Source organism: Corythoichthys intestinalis, chromosome 18, assembly GCF_030265065.1.
Source record: "Corythoichthys intestinalis isolate RoL2023-P3 chromosome 18, ASM3026506v1, whole genome shotgun sequence".
NCBI classification, from domain to species: domain Eukaryota; kingdom Metazoa; phylum Chordata; class Actinopteri; order Syngnathiformes; family Syngnathidae; genus Corythoichthys; species Corythoichthys intestinalis.
This window is the reverse complement of record NC_080412.1, coordinates 39,343,660-39,363,590: the sequence shown is the minus strand read 5'-3', so window position 1 is coordinate 39,363,590 and position 19,931 is coordinate 39,343,660. Positions and strand designations below refer to the sequence as shown.

The following is a 19,931-nucleotide window of genomic DNA, read 5'->3' as shown; positions in this document are numbered from 1 at the left end:
ACTAACAAAGCGGGAGGATTGTTGGCAATATTTGGCACTTGCTGAAAAAAAAAAAAAAATTCCTGCTGTCCCCTGCGAAACGAAACGGTCTGATCTTTCCTCGTCTCCCACTGTACTAAAACTCAAAGCCAAAAGCTAAATGCTGCATATGCTTCGTCATATTTCCTTGTCTAAGCTTTTCATATCTCTAGACCTCTTTGCTGTGTGCTCTTGTTTTGTTCAAAAATACTGCGCACACGCTAAAAATGAGAGTAGCACTGCCACCTACTGAGTGGATGTGCCATTACACTTTATTCTAGTATGACAAAAATGTGTTCCCCAAGGTCGCATGCGCCACCCCCAGCATCGCTCTGCGCCCCCCTGGGGGGGCCCGCCCCACTATTTGAGAAGTACTGCCCCCCCCCCCCCCATTTGAGAAGTACTGGGCTACTGTAAGAACAAATGTTAAAATATTTAACTGACACAATCAAATTGAATTTTAAAAAAAATCTAAGGCACGCCACCAAACAAACAAACAATGTCAAAATGTGGAATTAAAGCAACACTAGGTAACTATTCAACCTTTATAAAAAAATTTCATAACATTTGTGATGATAAATAGACTGACAACTAGTTGAATGGCACCTTTTTAATATCTTGAGGGGATCTGTATCACTTACACCGGCACTAATTAACTTTGAGGAGGGTGGCAGGAACCCTGCCACACATAAAAACTACAAATGTGCTGAATACCTTACGGCATATGTGCCTTCACCCTTCCTATTCATTATAAATGCAAATGTTGAAATCTGCAAAGGTGGCAGAGCAACTAAAGAGACAATAAGTGTTCTCTGAGGAGGAAAAAAATGGATAAAACGACAATCAAGAATAAAAATTGGCCGGGCTTTCACTCACTGGCACACGATTGCTAACCATCAATCCGCTATTGTTTAGCCACAACTGGATTCATTACCTTATTAGTATTCATTCTTCACACAGCTGCTGGAAACAGAAATATCGTTTAATTCATCTGCAGGCGACCAGTAGACGAAAGTGTTTACCAAACTAGTCTTAAACTAGTCGAAACTAGTCTAGTCGAAACTAGTCGCTACAATCAACCAAAACTGAGAAGTTATCAAGTGATGCTTTAAATGGTAAAATAATGATAGCCTTCTCAGAATTTACTCCCAAATGTACTTACTTATTCAAACATAAAGCTGATACGCTTGCATTCAAGCCTTGGCACATGTATGAATATCAACAGTTAGAGTTGTCCGATATTATACGGTAGCTGAGAAATATCGGCCGATAAAAGCATTTTAAAATGATATCGGATAACGTCGACAACGGTTTTGGGGTGATATGCATGTTGCCTTCAGACTGAATGAAGAAGCCTTCTGCCTTTGTACAAGGGATGGTCACATCTTAGCACAGCAGTTATGCTTATTGACCATTAAATGTCTCCAACTAAGATGTTTGGGATTTGTTATGTGAGCATTCTCATTATCAAAGGAAACCTTGGACTTAAAGACTTGTAGGCTCTAATAAGCCACAATTGTTCCTTTTTTACTAAAATATGTTATCAGAATCATGAATCATTGATTTAAAAATCTATAATATTTAGTACATGTTTTGACCTGCGTAGGGCGCCATGTTTTATGCACGCAATGGACGCTCGGGTGATAACTTAATCTGTCACTCACGAGACGAACACTACGGTCTTTTGCAATTCCTTTCGCGCGGCGAGACGTCAAACACATGCGCAGATCGGTTAAAAGCGGCGAGGACTTACTATCTGTTTTTATTGAGTCTTTTATCACCTTTTCATTGCATCAAAATACTTTTTGCATGCGTTTCCCTCTCATACTTTGTTTTATTGTTTTCTCGTGGTAGCTTTAAAGCTGATTGTTGATCTGTTGATCACGGTCACATAGCATATTTAAACCACCGTTATTTGATATTATTATGTTTAAATGTTTTCTTAAGGCATCTTTAGTATGTTCTGTCTGTATGCATCGAAACAAAACAAGCTGAAAGCTCATGGTAGTACTTTAAGTGTCAAACTCGCCTCTTGTATGACGTTTCTCCGGTGTAGCACATTTTGGGAGGAACACAGTTTTTTTCCTACTGTCGTCTCATCACGTATTTCCTGTTCAGTTTGCTTTTGCTGCTCATTTTGTGAAATATCGACAGTTGTGTCATGCTCATTAATGTTCCTCTTGGGTTCAAATTGAAAGGGTTGAACAGATGACTACACACACAGTCCATGACTTCGTCCTGCCCCTGTCTCGTCTCATCCCGTCTTTCCTGTTCATTTTGCTTTTGCTGCTCGTTTTATGTAATATCGACAGTACTGTCATGCTCATTAATGTTCCTCTTGGGTTCAAATTGAAAGGGTTGAACAGATGACAAGGTTAAGTCGCTACACATACAACAATGGCAACCTACTAGTTAAACTAATTTTACAAATTGTTTAAAAACGAAAAAATCAAGAGGGGTTTAATATCAAATTATTTCAACTCATAATGAAGTTTATCTTTTAAGAAGTACAAGTCTTTCTATCCGTTGATCCCTTTAAAGCATCCAGGGGGGCATCACAATACAATTAGCCATAAAATGTCAAGTCCACAACCGCATATATTGGTTTGATATCGTTATTGGAGTTTTTGGAGTTGGACAATTACGATTAAAAAGTCATTGTCGGACAACTCTAATTTCACGCAGAGGTTTTAATTTACCTTACACCAACTAAATAGCATTTAAATGTCCTGTCTCTCACAAGATATAGTTGCACCAATACACGATAAAGCATATGTTTTTGTTTTGTTTTTTATGCTTTTTTTTAAAACAAATTCTTTAAACTCATTGTACATAAACTAGAATATGTGAACACCTGTCTCGTCCGGCCCACCCATCATTTTTGTCTTTTCAGTCACTGCAATGTTACCAACCATAACTAACAGTTTACCAGGCTTCTTCTATTTCTTCATTTTTGTATTTGCCATGTGTTGATATACCATGCAGCATCATGCTGCCTCTCACAGGTGAGTCTTGGTATCCGGTTTTAAGTTTAAGACTTGTCACTGCTCCTATGCTTACATCACAGGCAAAAAAAAAAAAAAAAAATCATAATTTGTGGAACACCTCATATATCCAGCATCAATATGCATGTGCTCCACTATCGTTTTTCTTTAACCATGTGACCTTGACCTCCAACGTCTTTGTCTCTAAGTGTTCATGCAGGTCACGCAGTACATTAGGGTGGTGCACCTGTTTCTGCAACTCCTTTTCCACACAACTGGTGATGCGAAACAAAGAAAAAACTATATCCCTTGATCAAAAATGCATCAATACCATCGCAACAGTGACTCATCAGAAAGCTGCATGTCTACAAACACCCATGAGGTGGGCGGTGGGGGCTGCACGGATCACGTCGAGGTGTGTCCGCCTCCCTTGTTTCTCTTCCTGGGCACGCGTTCATGTTTTTATTGCCACTGCTGCGAGATGCTGAGGAAGAAGAACAGGTGCTTGATAAACACCTTACTAATTCCTTGGCACTACATCTATATGGAAAAGACCCCCAGGGACCCCCCTGCGTCACTTTCCAAATGTAAAGATGTACATAGACACACTACACAAACAGTGCATGACTTCGTCCTGCCCCTGTTGTTCACATGCAAGGTGCACTAGCCGTCTTTAAAACATACATCGACAAAAAAATAGAAAAATCTTACCTTTGAGAAGGATGCCGTAAACGGTATAGAGGGTAAAGATGGCATGACTGTTGAGATTCATCCTGTCTTCCTGTTGTCTTGTTCCTTGCGTTCGTACGCCTCGTAGCTCCTCAAACCGGACCCGCTGTGTTCCAGGTACACTTTTTTACCGAGTCCTTAGATTGAAAGGTGAAGTCGAGTGAGATTTATCAAGGACTCTTCCCCATAAAAAGCAGATTTTCTATGTAAAGTGTTGGTTTGTTTACAGAAGCTGTGGCACAGTGGTGAGTGAGGTTGAGTTGTGGAGACAGTAAGCCTTTACCGAGCGACGAGTGCTGCCCTTCGGTAAACTGAAGATGTACTGCCGTCTTGCCCCGCTCCCTGTGTGGAGCAAGAGTGAGGCGACCAAGTCCCGCCCACTTTTAGATTGAAGTGAACCTTAAGCCAATCAGGAGGAGGAAAATGAGAGCTGTGGGGGCGGGGCTCTGAGCATTATACACGCTGTAAAAAATGTCAGCTTTTCAGAGTTTTTCCAAGAGTTTACATGTTTTTTTTTAAAGACTGTAAAGCCAAGGGGAAAAAGGTCTTGTCAATTTGAATAGAACAGCAAGCTAAATTTGAATGATGAATAAATTTGTATGATAAAGAGGGTTGAAAGTGGCTAGAATTTCTTGCCGGAACTCCACAACGTGAAGGTCGCCACGGAGCCAGAAATTGTGTTTATTTATTTATTTTCATTTTTGGGGGGGTCACACCTCCTAAAACTACTGAAATGCAAAGAAAATTGTTTATTGTTTGTTTGCGCAGTTATTTCTATAACACATACAAAAACTGAAATTTCATTCAAAATTGTATTTTTTCGATGATTTGCAAAATAAAAGTTAACAAAAACAGCAATAACCCCAACCGCCATCTCCTAATTCTTATTTTCCCTCATTTCCTCACATACTAAATGCCAAATCTTAATTTTACCTACTTAAGAAAATAGGATGTATGTTAAAATTGAAGTTAATGTAAACATTTACTTTTGCTTTCTTTTTGTTAGTAATAAAGATATACCGTAATTTCCAGAATATAACGCGCACTTTTTTTTCCCAAGATCAACTTGTAAAATCATGGTGCGCATTATCGGGTACATGGATGGAGACAGAAATATATATATGTATATAAACAGATTTTTTTTTTTTTTTTTTTTTTTTTTTTTTTGACACGACAACGTTGTGTTGAAGAATTGTATGCGGCAATCCGTTGCCGACCATTACGGTACGTGACATCACCATTTTGTTTCGGTAATACTTCACTCTAATCAGCCGAATGATTTCGTCCGTGTTAAATTCTGCTTTTTTCACTATTCGTAAAGCACAGAATTTAGTTTCTTGAACTCATTTGAGTCAACGTTTATTGCAGCTCCGCAACTCGGACCATAACAAACGTAAGCACACAGACTTCCTGTATCCGTCAACTATATCCGTCCCTCGGGTAACGGTAACGGCGTTGCCAAGATGAGAAAAGTAATTAATTAGATTACTCACTACTGAAAAAAATAACACCGTTAGTAACGCGGTTATATTCTAACACTGCATGTGATACATTAAAACTGTTCAGACCAATAGGACACTCAGATTACCATTCTCTGTGTCAAGCAGCTGAAAAGGACGGGTTAAAAAAAAAAAAAAAAAAAACATTGCCCAAATTCTAATCTTCATTATACCTTTCGAAATGCTTTTTTCCTTGTAGATCCTGGTGGTCCGTCTAAACTCATTGGAGTCTCACAGAGGGATAGACTCCTATCGACAAACCAAGAAGAGGGTATGACATCATGTGAACTACTGCCACTGCTGTAGGATGCTTCACTTGCCAATTGGAAGGATTCAGTTGTAACAAAACTAACTAACCAACTGGACTAAAACATGTAAAGGAACAGAGGAACCTACACCTATTTCTTAAAGTGGTCCTCTAACTTAAAGACATGTAGGGTCTAATAAACCACAATTGTTCTCTTGTACTAAAATATGTTGTTAGAAACACATAAAATGTTCAATCAATGGTAATATTTTATAATATTTAGTCCATATTTTGACCGTTAGTTGGCGGCATGGTTTGCGGGCTCGCAGTTATGACGTAATTGGGATTTTTCCAAATGTGTAGCGTGGTCAACAATTGCTTATTGCTGCCTAAACTCGCGAAGTAAAATGCCACGATGTGCTGCTTTTGGATGCAATTTCCAGTCAAATGGAAACAAGGGCAGTGAAGTGAGTGGTCAAGGTGGAATTATTATTTTTACTCAATAAATGTGCATAAGTGGAAGCTTCTCCCCCTTTTTGGTCCCTGTATGCACTATCCTACCCACCACGCGTTACAACTGGCGCCCGAACATTTTTCCTGGATCCTCAGTCAAGTAAGGGATCCGTCTATTTTCTGTATCCGACGGTCCCACCGCATCTGCAATATTGGTTTCAGATCTGTCCATTTTTTTGATTCGTCGGTCCCACGGCGGCTTTTTAGATCAGTCTATTTTGTGGAATCGACGGCCCGATCGCGGCTGCGACATTGCCATGGTATCGGTCTAATTCCTGGATCTTCGAGTAAGTAAAAAACGCGGATTTGGATTAATATTGCTACCTTTTTTGTTGACTATTCTTCGTGGGAGTTTTCCCCAAATCATACTAAATAATTAAAGCACTATGGCACGCTACAGTGACGACAGTGACTCTGACGTGGACCTTACAACAATGTTGGAGTTCGTCAGGGCACGCGTGTTTGCGAACTGCTGAGCTCCCGAGTGAAGAGTGTCAAGGTGGAAATGTTATTTTTTGTGAATAAATGTGCATTAATGGAAGCTTCTCCACTTTTTGGTACTTTTATACACGTATCCTAGCTACCACGCATTACAATGTACAAGACATGGATGACACAAGGTGTGCTCTTTGGCCTGTAATGTATGTAAAGCACATGACAGCTCCGGATGTTAACAATCTACATAATTATATTGGGATAAGTTTGAAAACGCAATATGCTTACCTTGAATATCTGCTAATAAAACCGGACAGCATACACTCTCGCTCCCAACCGGAGTTCCCAACAGGACTCTCTCGCATCACCAGTTTTGCCCAACTTTTGTCGTATCAGGTATTTGCTGCACGCATTTTTCCCTAAAGCTCGTCTTGTGAACGACCGACATTGCTGTCCTGCTCTTACCTTTTCAGATCTGGTTCAAATAGGAAGGGTAGAACTGACGACATGTTGGGAAAGCTAACGAGTGACACGCTGGAATTTCGGCAACGGGACCGGTGACGTCACGCACTGCGACGTAACAAGAATGGCGACCTATCACTTAAAATAATTTTACAAACTTTATTAAAACAAAAACATTAAGAGGGGTTTTAATATCAAATTATTATAACTCATGCTAACATTTATCTTTTAAGAATTACTTGTCTTAAAGATCCCTTTAATGATATTCTTAGTATTATTTACAGTGCTCCAGTAGAATAAAACTCATATGCTTGGCGGATCACTACTAAATTGAATGCAGCACTTCAGTCCAATGCCTATAAAGGATTAAGAGTGACAACAAAGTGGCTTAAAAGATTTCCTGAGGTGAGGTTAGGCTCGGATTGGAGGGGACAATTTAATGTATGGGCGTACAGTTTGGGGGTGAAGGGTTATGGAGCAGAAGATCCCTTCAGAATAGCACAGTAAAGATTTACGTGAATGCTGCACCACGCAAAAAGTGAAAGAGCAGTGTGGGCACGAGATGAGCATTATTGAAAAGATATATTTAGGTCCAAACATTTGCAATGTGTATTTCCACCCACCATACATACTGAATGAAGCCTCTCTCTTTAATTGCATCATTAGCTTGACTTGGAGATGGCCTTGAACAGAACCCTATGCATTATTTATATAATTAGCTGTGCTCTTTTGAAGTGCCCCACAGACTGTACCGTCCATATGCTAACAACATCCCACTTTCATTCAATCACACTATTAAAGCTACTTGACAGACAGGGTCATAATTGTTTTTCTTTGACCTCGGGTGCACCCAATCACTGGTGTCAGAACAATTATAGAATGTTTTACTGCGTGACAGAGAACTAAGGTTTATTTAAAATTCTAATAATTATTATGGCAGATTTTTCCATATGTAAGACTTTGTTTCTAGCTTTGTCAATATATTAAGTATTTTGAATATTCCACTTCTACAGGGTGATTGAAAAGTAACTCCCTATTTCAAAATACTTATAATTAGGGATGTTCCTATCATGTTTTTTTTGCTCCCGATCCGATCCCGATCGTTTTAGTTTGAGTATCTGCTGATCCCGATATTTCCCGATCCGATTGCTTTTTTTTTTTTTTGCTCCCGATTCAATTCCAATCATTCCCGATAATTTTTCCCAATCATATACATTTTGGCAATGCATTAAGAAAAAAATGAATAAAACTCGGACGAATATATACATTCAACATACAGTACATAAGTACTGTATTTGTTTATTATGACAATAAATCCTCAAGATGGCATTTACATCATTAACATTCTTTCTGTGAGAGGGATCCACGGATAGAAAGACTTGTGACTTTGCATTTTGTGACTAAATATTGCCATCTAGTGTATTTGTTGAGCTTTCAGTAAATGATACTGTAGAAATCCCCAAATGCATGATGGGAAGTGGAACCATGACTGTGCGTAGTGCTACCAATTGATATATCTTCTCTGCGTTGGGAAATAACATAAGGTGTTAAGAAAAAGATCAAGTGCTATCTTGCTTCCCCACATTGTTTCCCATGATATTTCTAATCATAGGGAGAGGGATTGTAAGGCTTTAGCCAATTAAAAAATGGCTCCAAAGGCTGCCAAATTTCACTCTACTCATTTTACGCTGCCTTTTATCTCTCTATATAGGTAAAACGGCGCCATTACAGATTGAGCGCGACAATGCGTGAGTGGGTCGTGCAGCGCATGCATTAATTGCGTTAAATATTTAACGTGATATTTTTTAAAAAATTAATTACTGCCGTTATTAGGATAAATTTGATAACCCTACCTTAAGCCTAAACTAAAGACTCTGGGTAAGTGTAGCATATTATGTCTGTAACATTAAATACAATTAGAAAACGATTTAATTAAAAAATATATATATATATATCAAAAAAAGGCATGGCCGATATTTTTTTGCCGATTCCGATACTTTGAAAATGACGTGATCGGGACATCTCTACTTATAATTTATTGAAATACTGCAATATTTTTCTCAATTTTTTTTGTGTATGTTCTTTGATGTAGCGCAATTAAATCCATGTTCTAATTTTCTTTCCAGATCTGTTCGTTCGAGATTTCAGAGCCCTACAAAAATGGCTGGATGTCTGTCATTCAAGTGCAAAGAATGTGGGGAACCATTTAAAGAAGACATGCTTAAAGCAACACTAGGTAACTTTTCAGCCTTTATAAAATATTTTCAACACATTTGTGATGATATGTCGACTGACAACTCGTTGAATGACACCTCTTTTATATTTTGAGGGGTCTGTACCGCTTTTACCAGCATTAATTAACTTTGAGGAGGTTGGCAGGAACCCAGCCACACACACAAAAAAAAAAAAAAAACTACAAATGAGCTAATTGCTTCACGGCATTCGTCACTTCCCCCTTTCCCCATTCATTATAAAGACGGAAATCGATGCTAACAGTTTTGTGCAAATTCTGCAAAGATGGCAGAGCAACTAAAGAGACAAAAAGCTTTGTCTGAGGAGGAAAAAAAGGATAAAAGGACACTCAAGAATAAACATTGGCTCGGCTTTCACTCGCTGGCGTGACGTGCCCCCCCCCTCAACCGAACTAGTCGGCGCTGACGAGTTCGCCACACGAACCCACACAGTTGCTAACCGTCAATATGCTATTGTTTAGCCACAACTGAATTCATTATTGCAGTACTGTTCATCCTTCACACAGCCACTGGAAACAGAAATGTTGTTTAATCCATCTGCAGACGACCGGTAGATGAGGATTTTCCAACATTATGCGCTCAAGCGCTGGTCCTCATGGGAAACGCAGTCTTCCTTCCTTAAGGCAAAACACTGCCGCTTTGGGCGATGCTAACGCGTTTGTGCGAATTCTGCAAAGATGGCAGGGCAACAAAAGAGACAAAAAGTGTTGTCTGAGGAGGAAAAAAAAGAATAAAAAGGACACTCAAGAATAAACATTTGCCTTGCTTTCACTCGTTGGCGTGACACCCCCACCCCAACCAAACTCGTCAGCGTGGGTGGTGTGGAGGAGTTAGCCACACTAAACCACGCGGCTGCTAACCGTCATATGTTATTGTTTAGCCACAACTGGATTCATTACCTTATTAATTTTCATCCTTCACACAGCTGATGAAACAGAAATGTTGTTTAATCCATCTGCAGGCGACCATCATGATTTTACGACACTGTGTGGGTGTCGTCCTTATGGGAAACGCAGTCTTCCTAAAGACAAAACACTACACTAGGTGTCACTAAAATGAACCAAAACTGAAGAGTTACCAAATGTTGCTTTAAGTTGAGGCTAAGAGAATCAGGAATCATGAAAACTCAAAACCATTGGATCTGTGGCCGATACCTGAAGAAGCCGTCACGCTTCTACTTCAAGGGACCCGAGGATAGTGCAAGTTGATCAAGAAATATTTACCCGTAGCCCGAAAAAGCAATTTAAATGAGAACATAGATTTAATTGCCATATATCAAGGGACTAGATGTGTGTCGGAATAAGATTTTGACGGTATGATAACCTTAAGTATAAAATACCGCGGTTTCACGTTATAACAGTATTACAATTATTGCTCTAAAATGTGTTATTTTGAGATGTATGGGTTAAATAAAACAAAAAAAAAATACTGTTATCCATTGATCATGTTTTTTTTTAATTTTTCACAACATATTTGCAAATTGGCAGATGTTTACAATGGCGGATGTCTTTGCCAAAGTAGCCTAATGGTAGAGACGAAACTGGCTAGCCGTCTTGGCATGGCAACTAGCCACGTTATCTGCTTCGTTAACAAGCTTACCATCGCTAGACACACTAAACCAGCTTGAGTGAACTCTCGTAGATGGTGAGAAACGTTCATGACAGCGTTTACTTACCTTAATTTTTGTGTAAAATGACGGATAATGATCACGTAAATGTGAAAATCATGTTGAAGGTGTTGCCTGCACGTCAGCTGTCCTTCCTCCTCGGCCGTCTTGTTTCTTTTCGTTAGACAAAGTTCTCCCATACTAGTGACTTTGTCTATTTTTGAGCGGGGAAAAAGCTCGGGTGTATTGTCACTGACAGACACAGAACAGAGCAACAACTGGAAAGGGATAGGTGAGCACTGCCGTTCCAAGCAACGGACTTCTCGCTAATTTTTTGGGACCTCAAAAATAACCAATACCATAACTACGGTAAAATTTTAGTGGTTTTAAAACCGTGACATTTTCATGCCACGGTATACCTTAAAACCGGTAACCGGCACATGCCTACAAGGGACATACAGTACACAAAAAATTGAGAACAATATTCAACATTTGAATTTGTATTTTTTAAATAGGGAGTTACCTTTTAATCACCCTGTATACCGCAATCCAAGCAATGTACAGGTAGTCCCCGGGTTACAACGTACCCGACTTACGTGAGTTCGACTTTGCAACGCTGGAGTCTCGTCCACCATTTTGTTTCCAGTTGTTGTTTTTTTTTTTAGTCACGTAAACAGTACCTTATTTTAACTCACAGTACAGTGGTACCTCTACATACGAAATTAATTCGATCCAGGACCTTTTTTGTAAGTCGAAATGGTCGTATGTCGAGCAGGATTTTCAAATAAGAATACAGTCCCTGACAAAAGTCTTGTCACTTATCCATTTTGTAGAAACAATTGCTAATAACCTGACTTTTAATTATTCATTTGGTTTCAGAAATGGCTCATATGAAATCTAAGACCCTACCAAATGATGTTGAATGTACAAAAATATATTTGTTTCACTGAAAAAGATTTATCATTTAACGAAGACATAAAGGTCAATTTTTGGCAAGACAAAAGTTTTGTCGCCTACAGAAAGTAGTGTGAAAATGTACAGAAAATGTACTTGAAATACAAAAAATTGTCACGTAACATAAGCGAATTAAGTAGTGGTGCTGTGAGATCCAAATTTAATATTTTGTATGACTTCCATGGGCTTGAAGGACTGCGCCCATGCTGTTCGGCAAGAATTCATATAATTTATTGATGAAGTCATCAGGAACATCAAAGAAAGCAGTCTTGTATGCCTCCCAGAGTTCATCAACATTCTTGGGTTTCGTCTTCCATGCTTCCTCTTTCATCCTGTTCATGTCTTCTGACTGGGCTGGCCAGTCCTGGAGGATCTTGATTTTCTTTGCCTTGAGGAACTTTGAGGTAGAGATTGAAGTATGCGATGGAGCAACATCCTGCTGCAGAATTTGTCCCTTTTTATGGTTAGGAGTGTAAGAGGCAGCTAAGATTTGTTGATATTTCAGACTATTTATGTTGCCTTCAACCCTGCAGATCTCCCCCATACTGGATGTAACCCGAGACCATGATTTTGCCACCACCAAACTTAACTATTTTCTGAGTGAATCTCGGATCCATGCGGGCTCCAGTCGGTCTCCTGCAATATTTGCGGCGACTGTGGTGTACTTCAATGGAAGAGTCATCTGAAAAATCCACCTTTTGTCACTTTTCCAGCATCTATCCTTTTGACAGGTTGTGGTCCTTGGCAAATGTTTTTTTAATTGTCTGCACCCTGAGAGATAAATAGCCTGCAATATCAATAAATCTTAGCTGCCTCTTACATTCCTAACCATAAAAAGGGACAAATTCTGCGGCAGGATGGTGCTCCATCGTATATTTCAATATGTGACATGGTTAGTTCTGATAGGGATCGCTAACAGAATTGTTAGATAATATGCCAAATGCTTCCATGGTATTGAAACACTCCCTACACTTGTCGCTGCGACAGTGCAGTAAAGCTGCGTGTGCTAAATCTGTTGGCCCTCTGGGGGCCCCTGCTGGCTGGGGGGGGGGGGGGGGGTGGCCTAGGCAATTGCCTGGTTTGCCTAATGGGAAGTGACGCCTCTGGTCACTGCCTATTCGTTTGGGTGATTCCCAGGTCACTTCCTGTCCTGTAACTCAAAATAAACAGGAAGAGACCCATAAAATACCCCAATCAACAGGAAGTAACTGAAAATCAACAAGGAAAATTACCATATATGACCCAGAATTACCTGATTGCCTGGCATTGGCTGCCACTACCGGCCATAGATGTTCAATCCGTTTGAAGTGGGAGGGATGGCAGCGAATGAACATTCACGTTCATTCGCTGCCACCCTCCCAGTTCAAACGGATTGAACGTCTACAAGTGATAAACTCATTCCAATTCACAGCTTGTTTTTCTGTTTATTAGTTGTTTGTAGAATATCCTACAATGATTTCCTGACCAATGTATCGATAATTGTTGCATCGCCATATCGTCAGATCATCGTTATCGTGAGCTTTGTATCATATCTTGAGGTACCAAGAGGTTCCCAATCCCACAGAGGAGAAAGATTACAGCTCGCTGTCGAGCTAGGAATTAACTTCAAAGTCATGGCGAGGACAGTACAATGATGTATTACACATGTTTTTGAATAGTTATTTTAAGATTTAAGGGATACTTAGGGGTACTTAAAGGGTTAAATCGTGTATTTGGGTTAAGTTGCCAGAGTACGAACAGAACTCGTATTCAAATACACACTCAAATCAATCTTATTTTACTCGAATCAATCTATCAATTATTCTCCGCTAATCCAAGTACAAAAGACTTGTGTGGGTCCCGACTTCTTTCCCAAACTCCACCAGTTGCCACAAATATTTCACCATTCTAATGGGTGTTTCCGAAGAAGAAATTGTGCTTGGACTACAGATCTCTGAATTTGGGTCACTTAGCTTTCTTGGGGAGGGCCGTAGAACACCTTGTAATGGCTCATTTCACACCTTCTGAATTGGTGTGCACCTCACTTGGGCATAGCAATCAGACCTGCGGTTGGTCTCCAAAAAGTGTTTCAGGATAGAAGCCAATGTGTTGACTGATAGAAACAGCACATTGAGGTTTCCGCTTCACCAAGGATCGTTCTGGTGCTCCAGATGGCAAATAGACACCCTAAACAGACACGAAGTGAGAACTCCCCCAACACACACGCTCACAGGTTCAAGTAACCACCACCTGCTCCTGGCTAAGACCATTGCTCATTGGTGCTCCTAATGCGGGCTGACATGTTACCAAGCTGAGAGAACAGCCTACCATTCTTGAAAGGGACAAAGTAAGGCACCACATGAATCATTCCACCTTTTACACTCACCATTTCTCTCTTGCTTGTATGCATGTTCTCACTTAACGGATGTAAACACATAAACAGAGCAATGCAAAAAAATAACACAAACAGCCTCAACATAAATAAACAAGTCCTTCAAATAAACTGCAAAGACATTTGCCCTAATACATATGTATGCATTAAGAGTGTAACGGTATTTGTATTCTGTTCACGCTACTGGCGTCACGGTTCGGTGCATGCAGTCAGACGGCAAATACGTTTGAGTAAAAATAAAAAATCCATATTGGAGTTAGTCCTCCTCAAATCCAGGGGGCGGTAGAGGTGATGTGCCTCAACTGTGGGTCACCAACCCGTGGCTCTGTAGCCGCATGCGTCTCTTTAGAGCTGCCCTAGTGGCTCCCTGGAGCTTTTTCAAAAAGGTTAGAAAATGAAAAAAGATGGGGGTGGGCAATATATTTTTAATTTTAATATGTTTTCTGTAGGAGGGCAAACATGACACAAACACTCTTCTAATTCATTAATATTGTCATGAAACTTAAGTCGGCATCGTACAACAGAGTAGCCATGTGGCGCCTCATTCTCTATAGGACGCACTAAGGGAGAATAAACATTTACTGTATTTTCCGAACTATAAAGCGCATCGGAATATAAGGCGCACCTTCAATAAATAGCCTTGTTCTAAAACCGTTTTCATGTACAGGGCACACTGCAGTATAAGGTGCAGTAGTAGTAGTAGTAGTAGTAGTAATGGTTGGAATTGCGTTATGCATCCACAAGAAGGAGTTGAGCTAAATGGAATGACATGCCCTGAGTAACCAACATTCTTCCATATACAGTGGGGCAAATAAGTATTTAGTCAATCACTAATTGTAGAAAGTACACGTCCAGGCCCGTCTGCGGTTCGCTAGAGAGCATTTGGATGATCCAGAAGAGGACTAGGGAGAATGTGTTATGGCCTGGACGTGTACTTTCTTCAGCAGGGTGACACGTCTGGCAGTGCAGGATTTGAGTCCCTGGCGGCGCATTGTGTTACTGATATTAGCCTTTGTTACTGTGGTCCCAGCTCCTTGTAGGTCATTCACTAGGTCCCTCTGTGTGGTTCTGGGATTTTTGCTCACCGTTCTTGTTATCATTTTGACGCCAAGGGGTAAGGAGGGTGTTGAAAGTCTGTGTTGCCCAACGACAGCCCCAAAACATCACTGCTCTAGAGGAGATCTGCATGGAGGAATGGGGCGAAATACCAGCAACAGTGTGTGAAAAGCTTGTAAAGTTACAGAAAACGTTTGGCCTCCGTTATTGCCAACAAAGGGTACATAACAAAGTATTGAGAAGAACTTTTGGTATTGACAAAATACTTTATTTTCCACCATGATTTGCAAATAAATTCTTTAAAAATCAAACAATGTGATTTTCTTTTTTTTTTCCACATTCTCTCTCTCATGGTTGAGGTTTACCCATGTTGACAATTACAGGCCTCTCTAATATTTTCAAGTGGGAGAAATTGCACAATGAGTGGTTGACTAAATACTTAGTAGCCTTTGCTACTGTGGTCCCAGCTCTCTGTAGGTCATTCACTAGGTCCCCCCCGTGTGGTTCTGGGATTTTTGCTAAACGTTCTTGTTATCATTTTGACGCCACGGGGTGAGATCTTGCACGGAGCCCATGATCGAGGGAGCTTATCAGTGGTCTTGTATGTCTTCCATTTTATAATATGTGCTCCCACAGTTGATTTCTTTTCACAAATTGTTTTACCTATTGCAGATTCAGTCTTCCCTGCCTGGTGCAGGTCTACAATTTTGTCTATGGTGTCCTTCGACAGCTCTTTGGTCTTGGCCACAGTGGAGTTTGGAGTGTGACTGACTGAAGTTGTGGACAGGTGTCTTTTATACCGATAATGAGTTGAAACAGATGCCTATAATACAGGTAACGAGTGGAGCCTTGTTAGATCTCATGAGAATAAATTAGACCTCTTTGACAGCCAGAAATCTTGCTTGTTTGTAGGTGACCAAATACTTATTTTCCACTCTAACTTGGAAATAAATTCTTTAAAAATCAAACAATGTGATTTTCTGTTTTTTTTCCCACATTCTGTCTCTCATGGTTGAGGTTTACCTATGTTGACAATTACAGGCGAGAACTTGCACAATTGGTGGTTGACTAAATACTTATTTGCCCCACTGTATATATTTTGCACAAGTTTGACCGAAGAAAAACAGGGCAAAACCATTACATTGCTTGTTTCAACTGACAGGGCAAGACAAAAAAAATTGAGGTGACAAATGGTGTATAAATGTCGCCATACGAGATGAAAAGTACAGATTTTCACTGCAGTTCATGCAGGCTGTAGTTGTGGAAGACAAAAACAGAAGAATGTATTTATTTACACATTCAATGTCCGTATTACAATTCTTTCACACTTTGCATTGATGACATCTGGTCATGATACGAAGCTAAGAAGTTTGCAAAGTGACATCTGGGCAAATATTATTTGTTGCCAAAATTTCGCAGGCGAGTGAGTTTGGTGTGATCTCTTTTCGTGTGTGTGTGTGTTGCTCCTGACAAAGAAGCGCCGTCTGCATTGCCGATGAGTCAAACTGTGATCTGCAACTGTTGAAAAGCATGAAATGACTGATTTCAAACCACAGTGAGTGCATGGATAGTGCAGCTTATCGCACAGGTGTCGTTTAAGTCCAGCCATGCTCGTGTACCGGCGCGCATATAACCATCTCTTTGAGGGCCAGGGCAGGAAAAAAAGCGATATTCATTCCAGTCAGAATATGAGCAACAACAATGATTTTTTTTCTGCAAAGAAAAAGAAAAACAATGTTAAGAGAAGGATACGGCCAGTTGGCTGTAAAGGCTTTGCAGCTCAGCAGCCTAAAATGGATTTCTAGCTCCAGTTATGACACAGGGGGGCTTTTCATGCAGACACCTGCGTGTATGCACTCTCCCACTGCGTCTGTAGTATAAATGACCTTTCCCTCCAATTTTGGCAACCATTAAGTGCCACAGAGAGCAGCCGCACCGCAAGGAGAGGCTGTCCGCCAAACATGAACACGTCCAAAACGTAGCATCAGTCTGAACTAATGTGTCAGTTCATTTGAGTTGGTTTATTGACTCAAACTATGAGGACAATGACTGTACGGAATGGACTCTTTGAAATGTGAATGGCAACATTCCACAACCATTCAGAGGTGTAAGACACACCTACTAGATGTGTGCAATGTTACATTTCAGACTTCTGACTGGGGAAGTGGGGGGGGGTGGGGTTAAAATACGACTGATCTGACTAATCAATGTACTGTAATTTTCGGACTATAAGGTACACTTGACTATAAGCCACCACCAAAGGGCGTAGGTTTGCATAGGGACGGTAGGGACATAACACTACCAACTTTTCTGGATGCTCCAAATGTCCCCACTAACCTTTAAGCAGCCTTGCATGATATATATATATATATATATATATATATATATATATATATTTATATTTATATATTAGGGCTGTCAAAATTATCGCGTTAACGGGCGTTAATTAATTTTTTAAATTAATCACGTTAAAATATTTGACGCAATTAACGCACATGCCCCGCTCAAACAGATTAAAATGACAGCAAAGGGTCATGTGCACTTGTTACTTGTGGTGTTTGGAGTTTTGTCGCCCTCTGCTGGCGCTTGGGTGCGACTGATTTTATGACCATGCGAATTGTGTAATTATTGACATCAACAATGGCGACCAATTTATTTTTCGATTGAAAATTTTACAAATTTGATTAAAACGAAAACATTAAGAGGGGCTTTAATATAAAATTTCCATAACTTGTACTAACATTTATCTTTTAAGAACTACAAGTCTTTCTATCCATGGATCGCTTTAACAGAATGTTTAATGTTAATGCCATCTTGTTGATTTATTGTTATAATAAACAAATACAGTACTTATGTACAGTATGTTGAATGTATCTATATCCGTCTTGTGTCTTATCTTTCCATTCCAACAGTAATTTACAGAAAAATATGGCATATTTTATAGATGGTTTGAATTGCGATTAATTACGATTAATTTATTTTTAAGCTGTGATTAACTCGATTAAAAATTTTAATCGTTTGACAGCCCTAATATATATATTATATATATGATATATTCAATGCATGATATAATGAATTCATTTATATACAGTGGTATAAATCACACAGTGTCAAAATCACACTGATGAAAATATAGTGCCTGCTTTAACTAAAACCACCCAAACATTGACTGAATTGGCCCGAATATAACACTGTGTTTTTTGCATTGAAATAAGACTGAAAAAGAGGGGGTCGTCTTATATTCGCGATCTAGAAATTATACCCATTCACGACGCTAGATGGTGCCAGATATCATTGAAGCAATGTTCTGTCATGAGAGATCTCAACTACTCTCCCCATCCACGACACTACATGGCGCCAGATATCATTGAAGCGATGTTCTGTCATGACAGATCTCAGCTACTCTCAAGTTTAACCAGTTTGCATTATTTTATTGCAATGTTTTTCCTTATTCAGATTGTTACAGTTAGACTTCACTTTGATGGTTAATGCAGTTATTGCAATTTTGTTGTTTTATCACAATAGATTGGTTTATTTACATTTCAAAAACCAGAAGCCATTCATTTACGAATGTGAATGCACTTTAGTTTACATATTTAAATGTTCAGATATTAAGATTTGAATGAGGCAAAATAACATCTCTAATATATTGTTATAATCATTTGTTTCGGGTGTACTGTAATTATTTTCTGTATAAAAATTAATTTGGTGTTCAAAAAGTCTTTTTTCAAACTTGAGTCTTGAAAAAGAAGGGGGAAAATAAGTAAGTGAACCATCACATTTAATATTTTGTCCCCCCCCCATTGAGAGCAATAACTTCAACCAGACGCTCCCTGTAGCTGCAGATCTGTCTGGCACATCGACCAGGACTAATCTTGGCCCATTCGTCTCTACAAAACTGCTGTAGTTCAGTCAGATTCCTGGGATATCTGGCATGAATAGCTGTCTTTGGTCATGCCACAGCATCTCAATGGGGTTCAAATCTAGACTTTGACTTGGCCACTCCAGAATGTGTATTTTGTTCTTCTGAAACCATTCTGAAGTTGATTTACTTCTGTGTTTTGGATCATTGTCTTGTTGCAGCATCCATCCTCTTTTTCGCTTCAACTGTCTAAAAGACGGCCTTAGGTTTTCCTGCAAAACATCCTGATAAACTTTTGAATTCTTTCTTCCATTAATGATAGCAAGTTGTCCAGGCCCTGAGGCAGCAAAACAACCCCAAATCATGATGCTCCCTTCACCGTGCTTCACGATGGGGATGAAGTGTTGATGTTGGTGAGCTGTTCCATTTTTCCTCCACCCATGATGATGTGTGTTACTCCTAAACAATTCATCTTTGGTTTCATCAGTCCACAAAATATTTCGGCAAAACTTCTGTGGAGTGTCCACGTGCCTTTTTGGAACAATGTTTTTTTTAGACATGAGTGGCTTCCTCCATGGAGTCCTCCCAAGAACACCATTCTTGGCCATAGTTTTACGTATAATTAATGTGTGCACAGAAATATTGGACTGTGCCAGTGATTTCTCTAAGTCTTGAGCAGACATCTACGGTTCTTTTTTTACCTCTCTGAGTATTCTGCGCTGAACTCTTGGTGTCATCTTTGGTGGACGGCCACTCCTTGGGGAGAGAAGCAACAGTGCCAAACGCTCTCCATTTGTAGAATTGTTGAATTTTTGTAATTGGCTTTACTTTAATGGTAATGTTTACAACAATAGGCTAACTTGCATAGCAAAAGTCCGCTAGCTTAGATGCTATATAATGCTAATGTTTGCCAGATTTCTGGTGCGCACAAGGAGCATACGAG

General features: G+C 39.7%; 1 protein-coding gene across 3 annotated transcripts in view; it reads right to left on the bottom strand.

Moving 5' to 3' along the window:
* Window positions 1–4,104, bottom strand: part of cadm2a (cell adhesion molecule 2a) — a 534,075-nt gene extending 529,971 nt beyond the window's left edge. For 2 of the 3 annotated variants that reach the window (XM_057821960.1, XM_057821959.1), the window contains exon 1: window positions 3,714–4,071. In XM_057821960.1, coding sequence (XP_057677943.1) covers window positions 3,714–3,774 — 61 coding nt within the window. In that variant the 5' untranslated portion in view covers window positions 3,775–4,071. Of the gene's footprint in view, window positions 1–3,713 lie in introns of all 3 variants that reach the window. The other variant, XM_057821958.1, reaches the window with a different exon arrangement.
* Window positions 4,105–19,931: the final 15,827 nt, after the last annotated feature.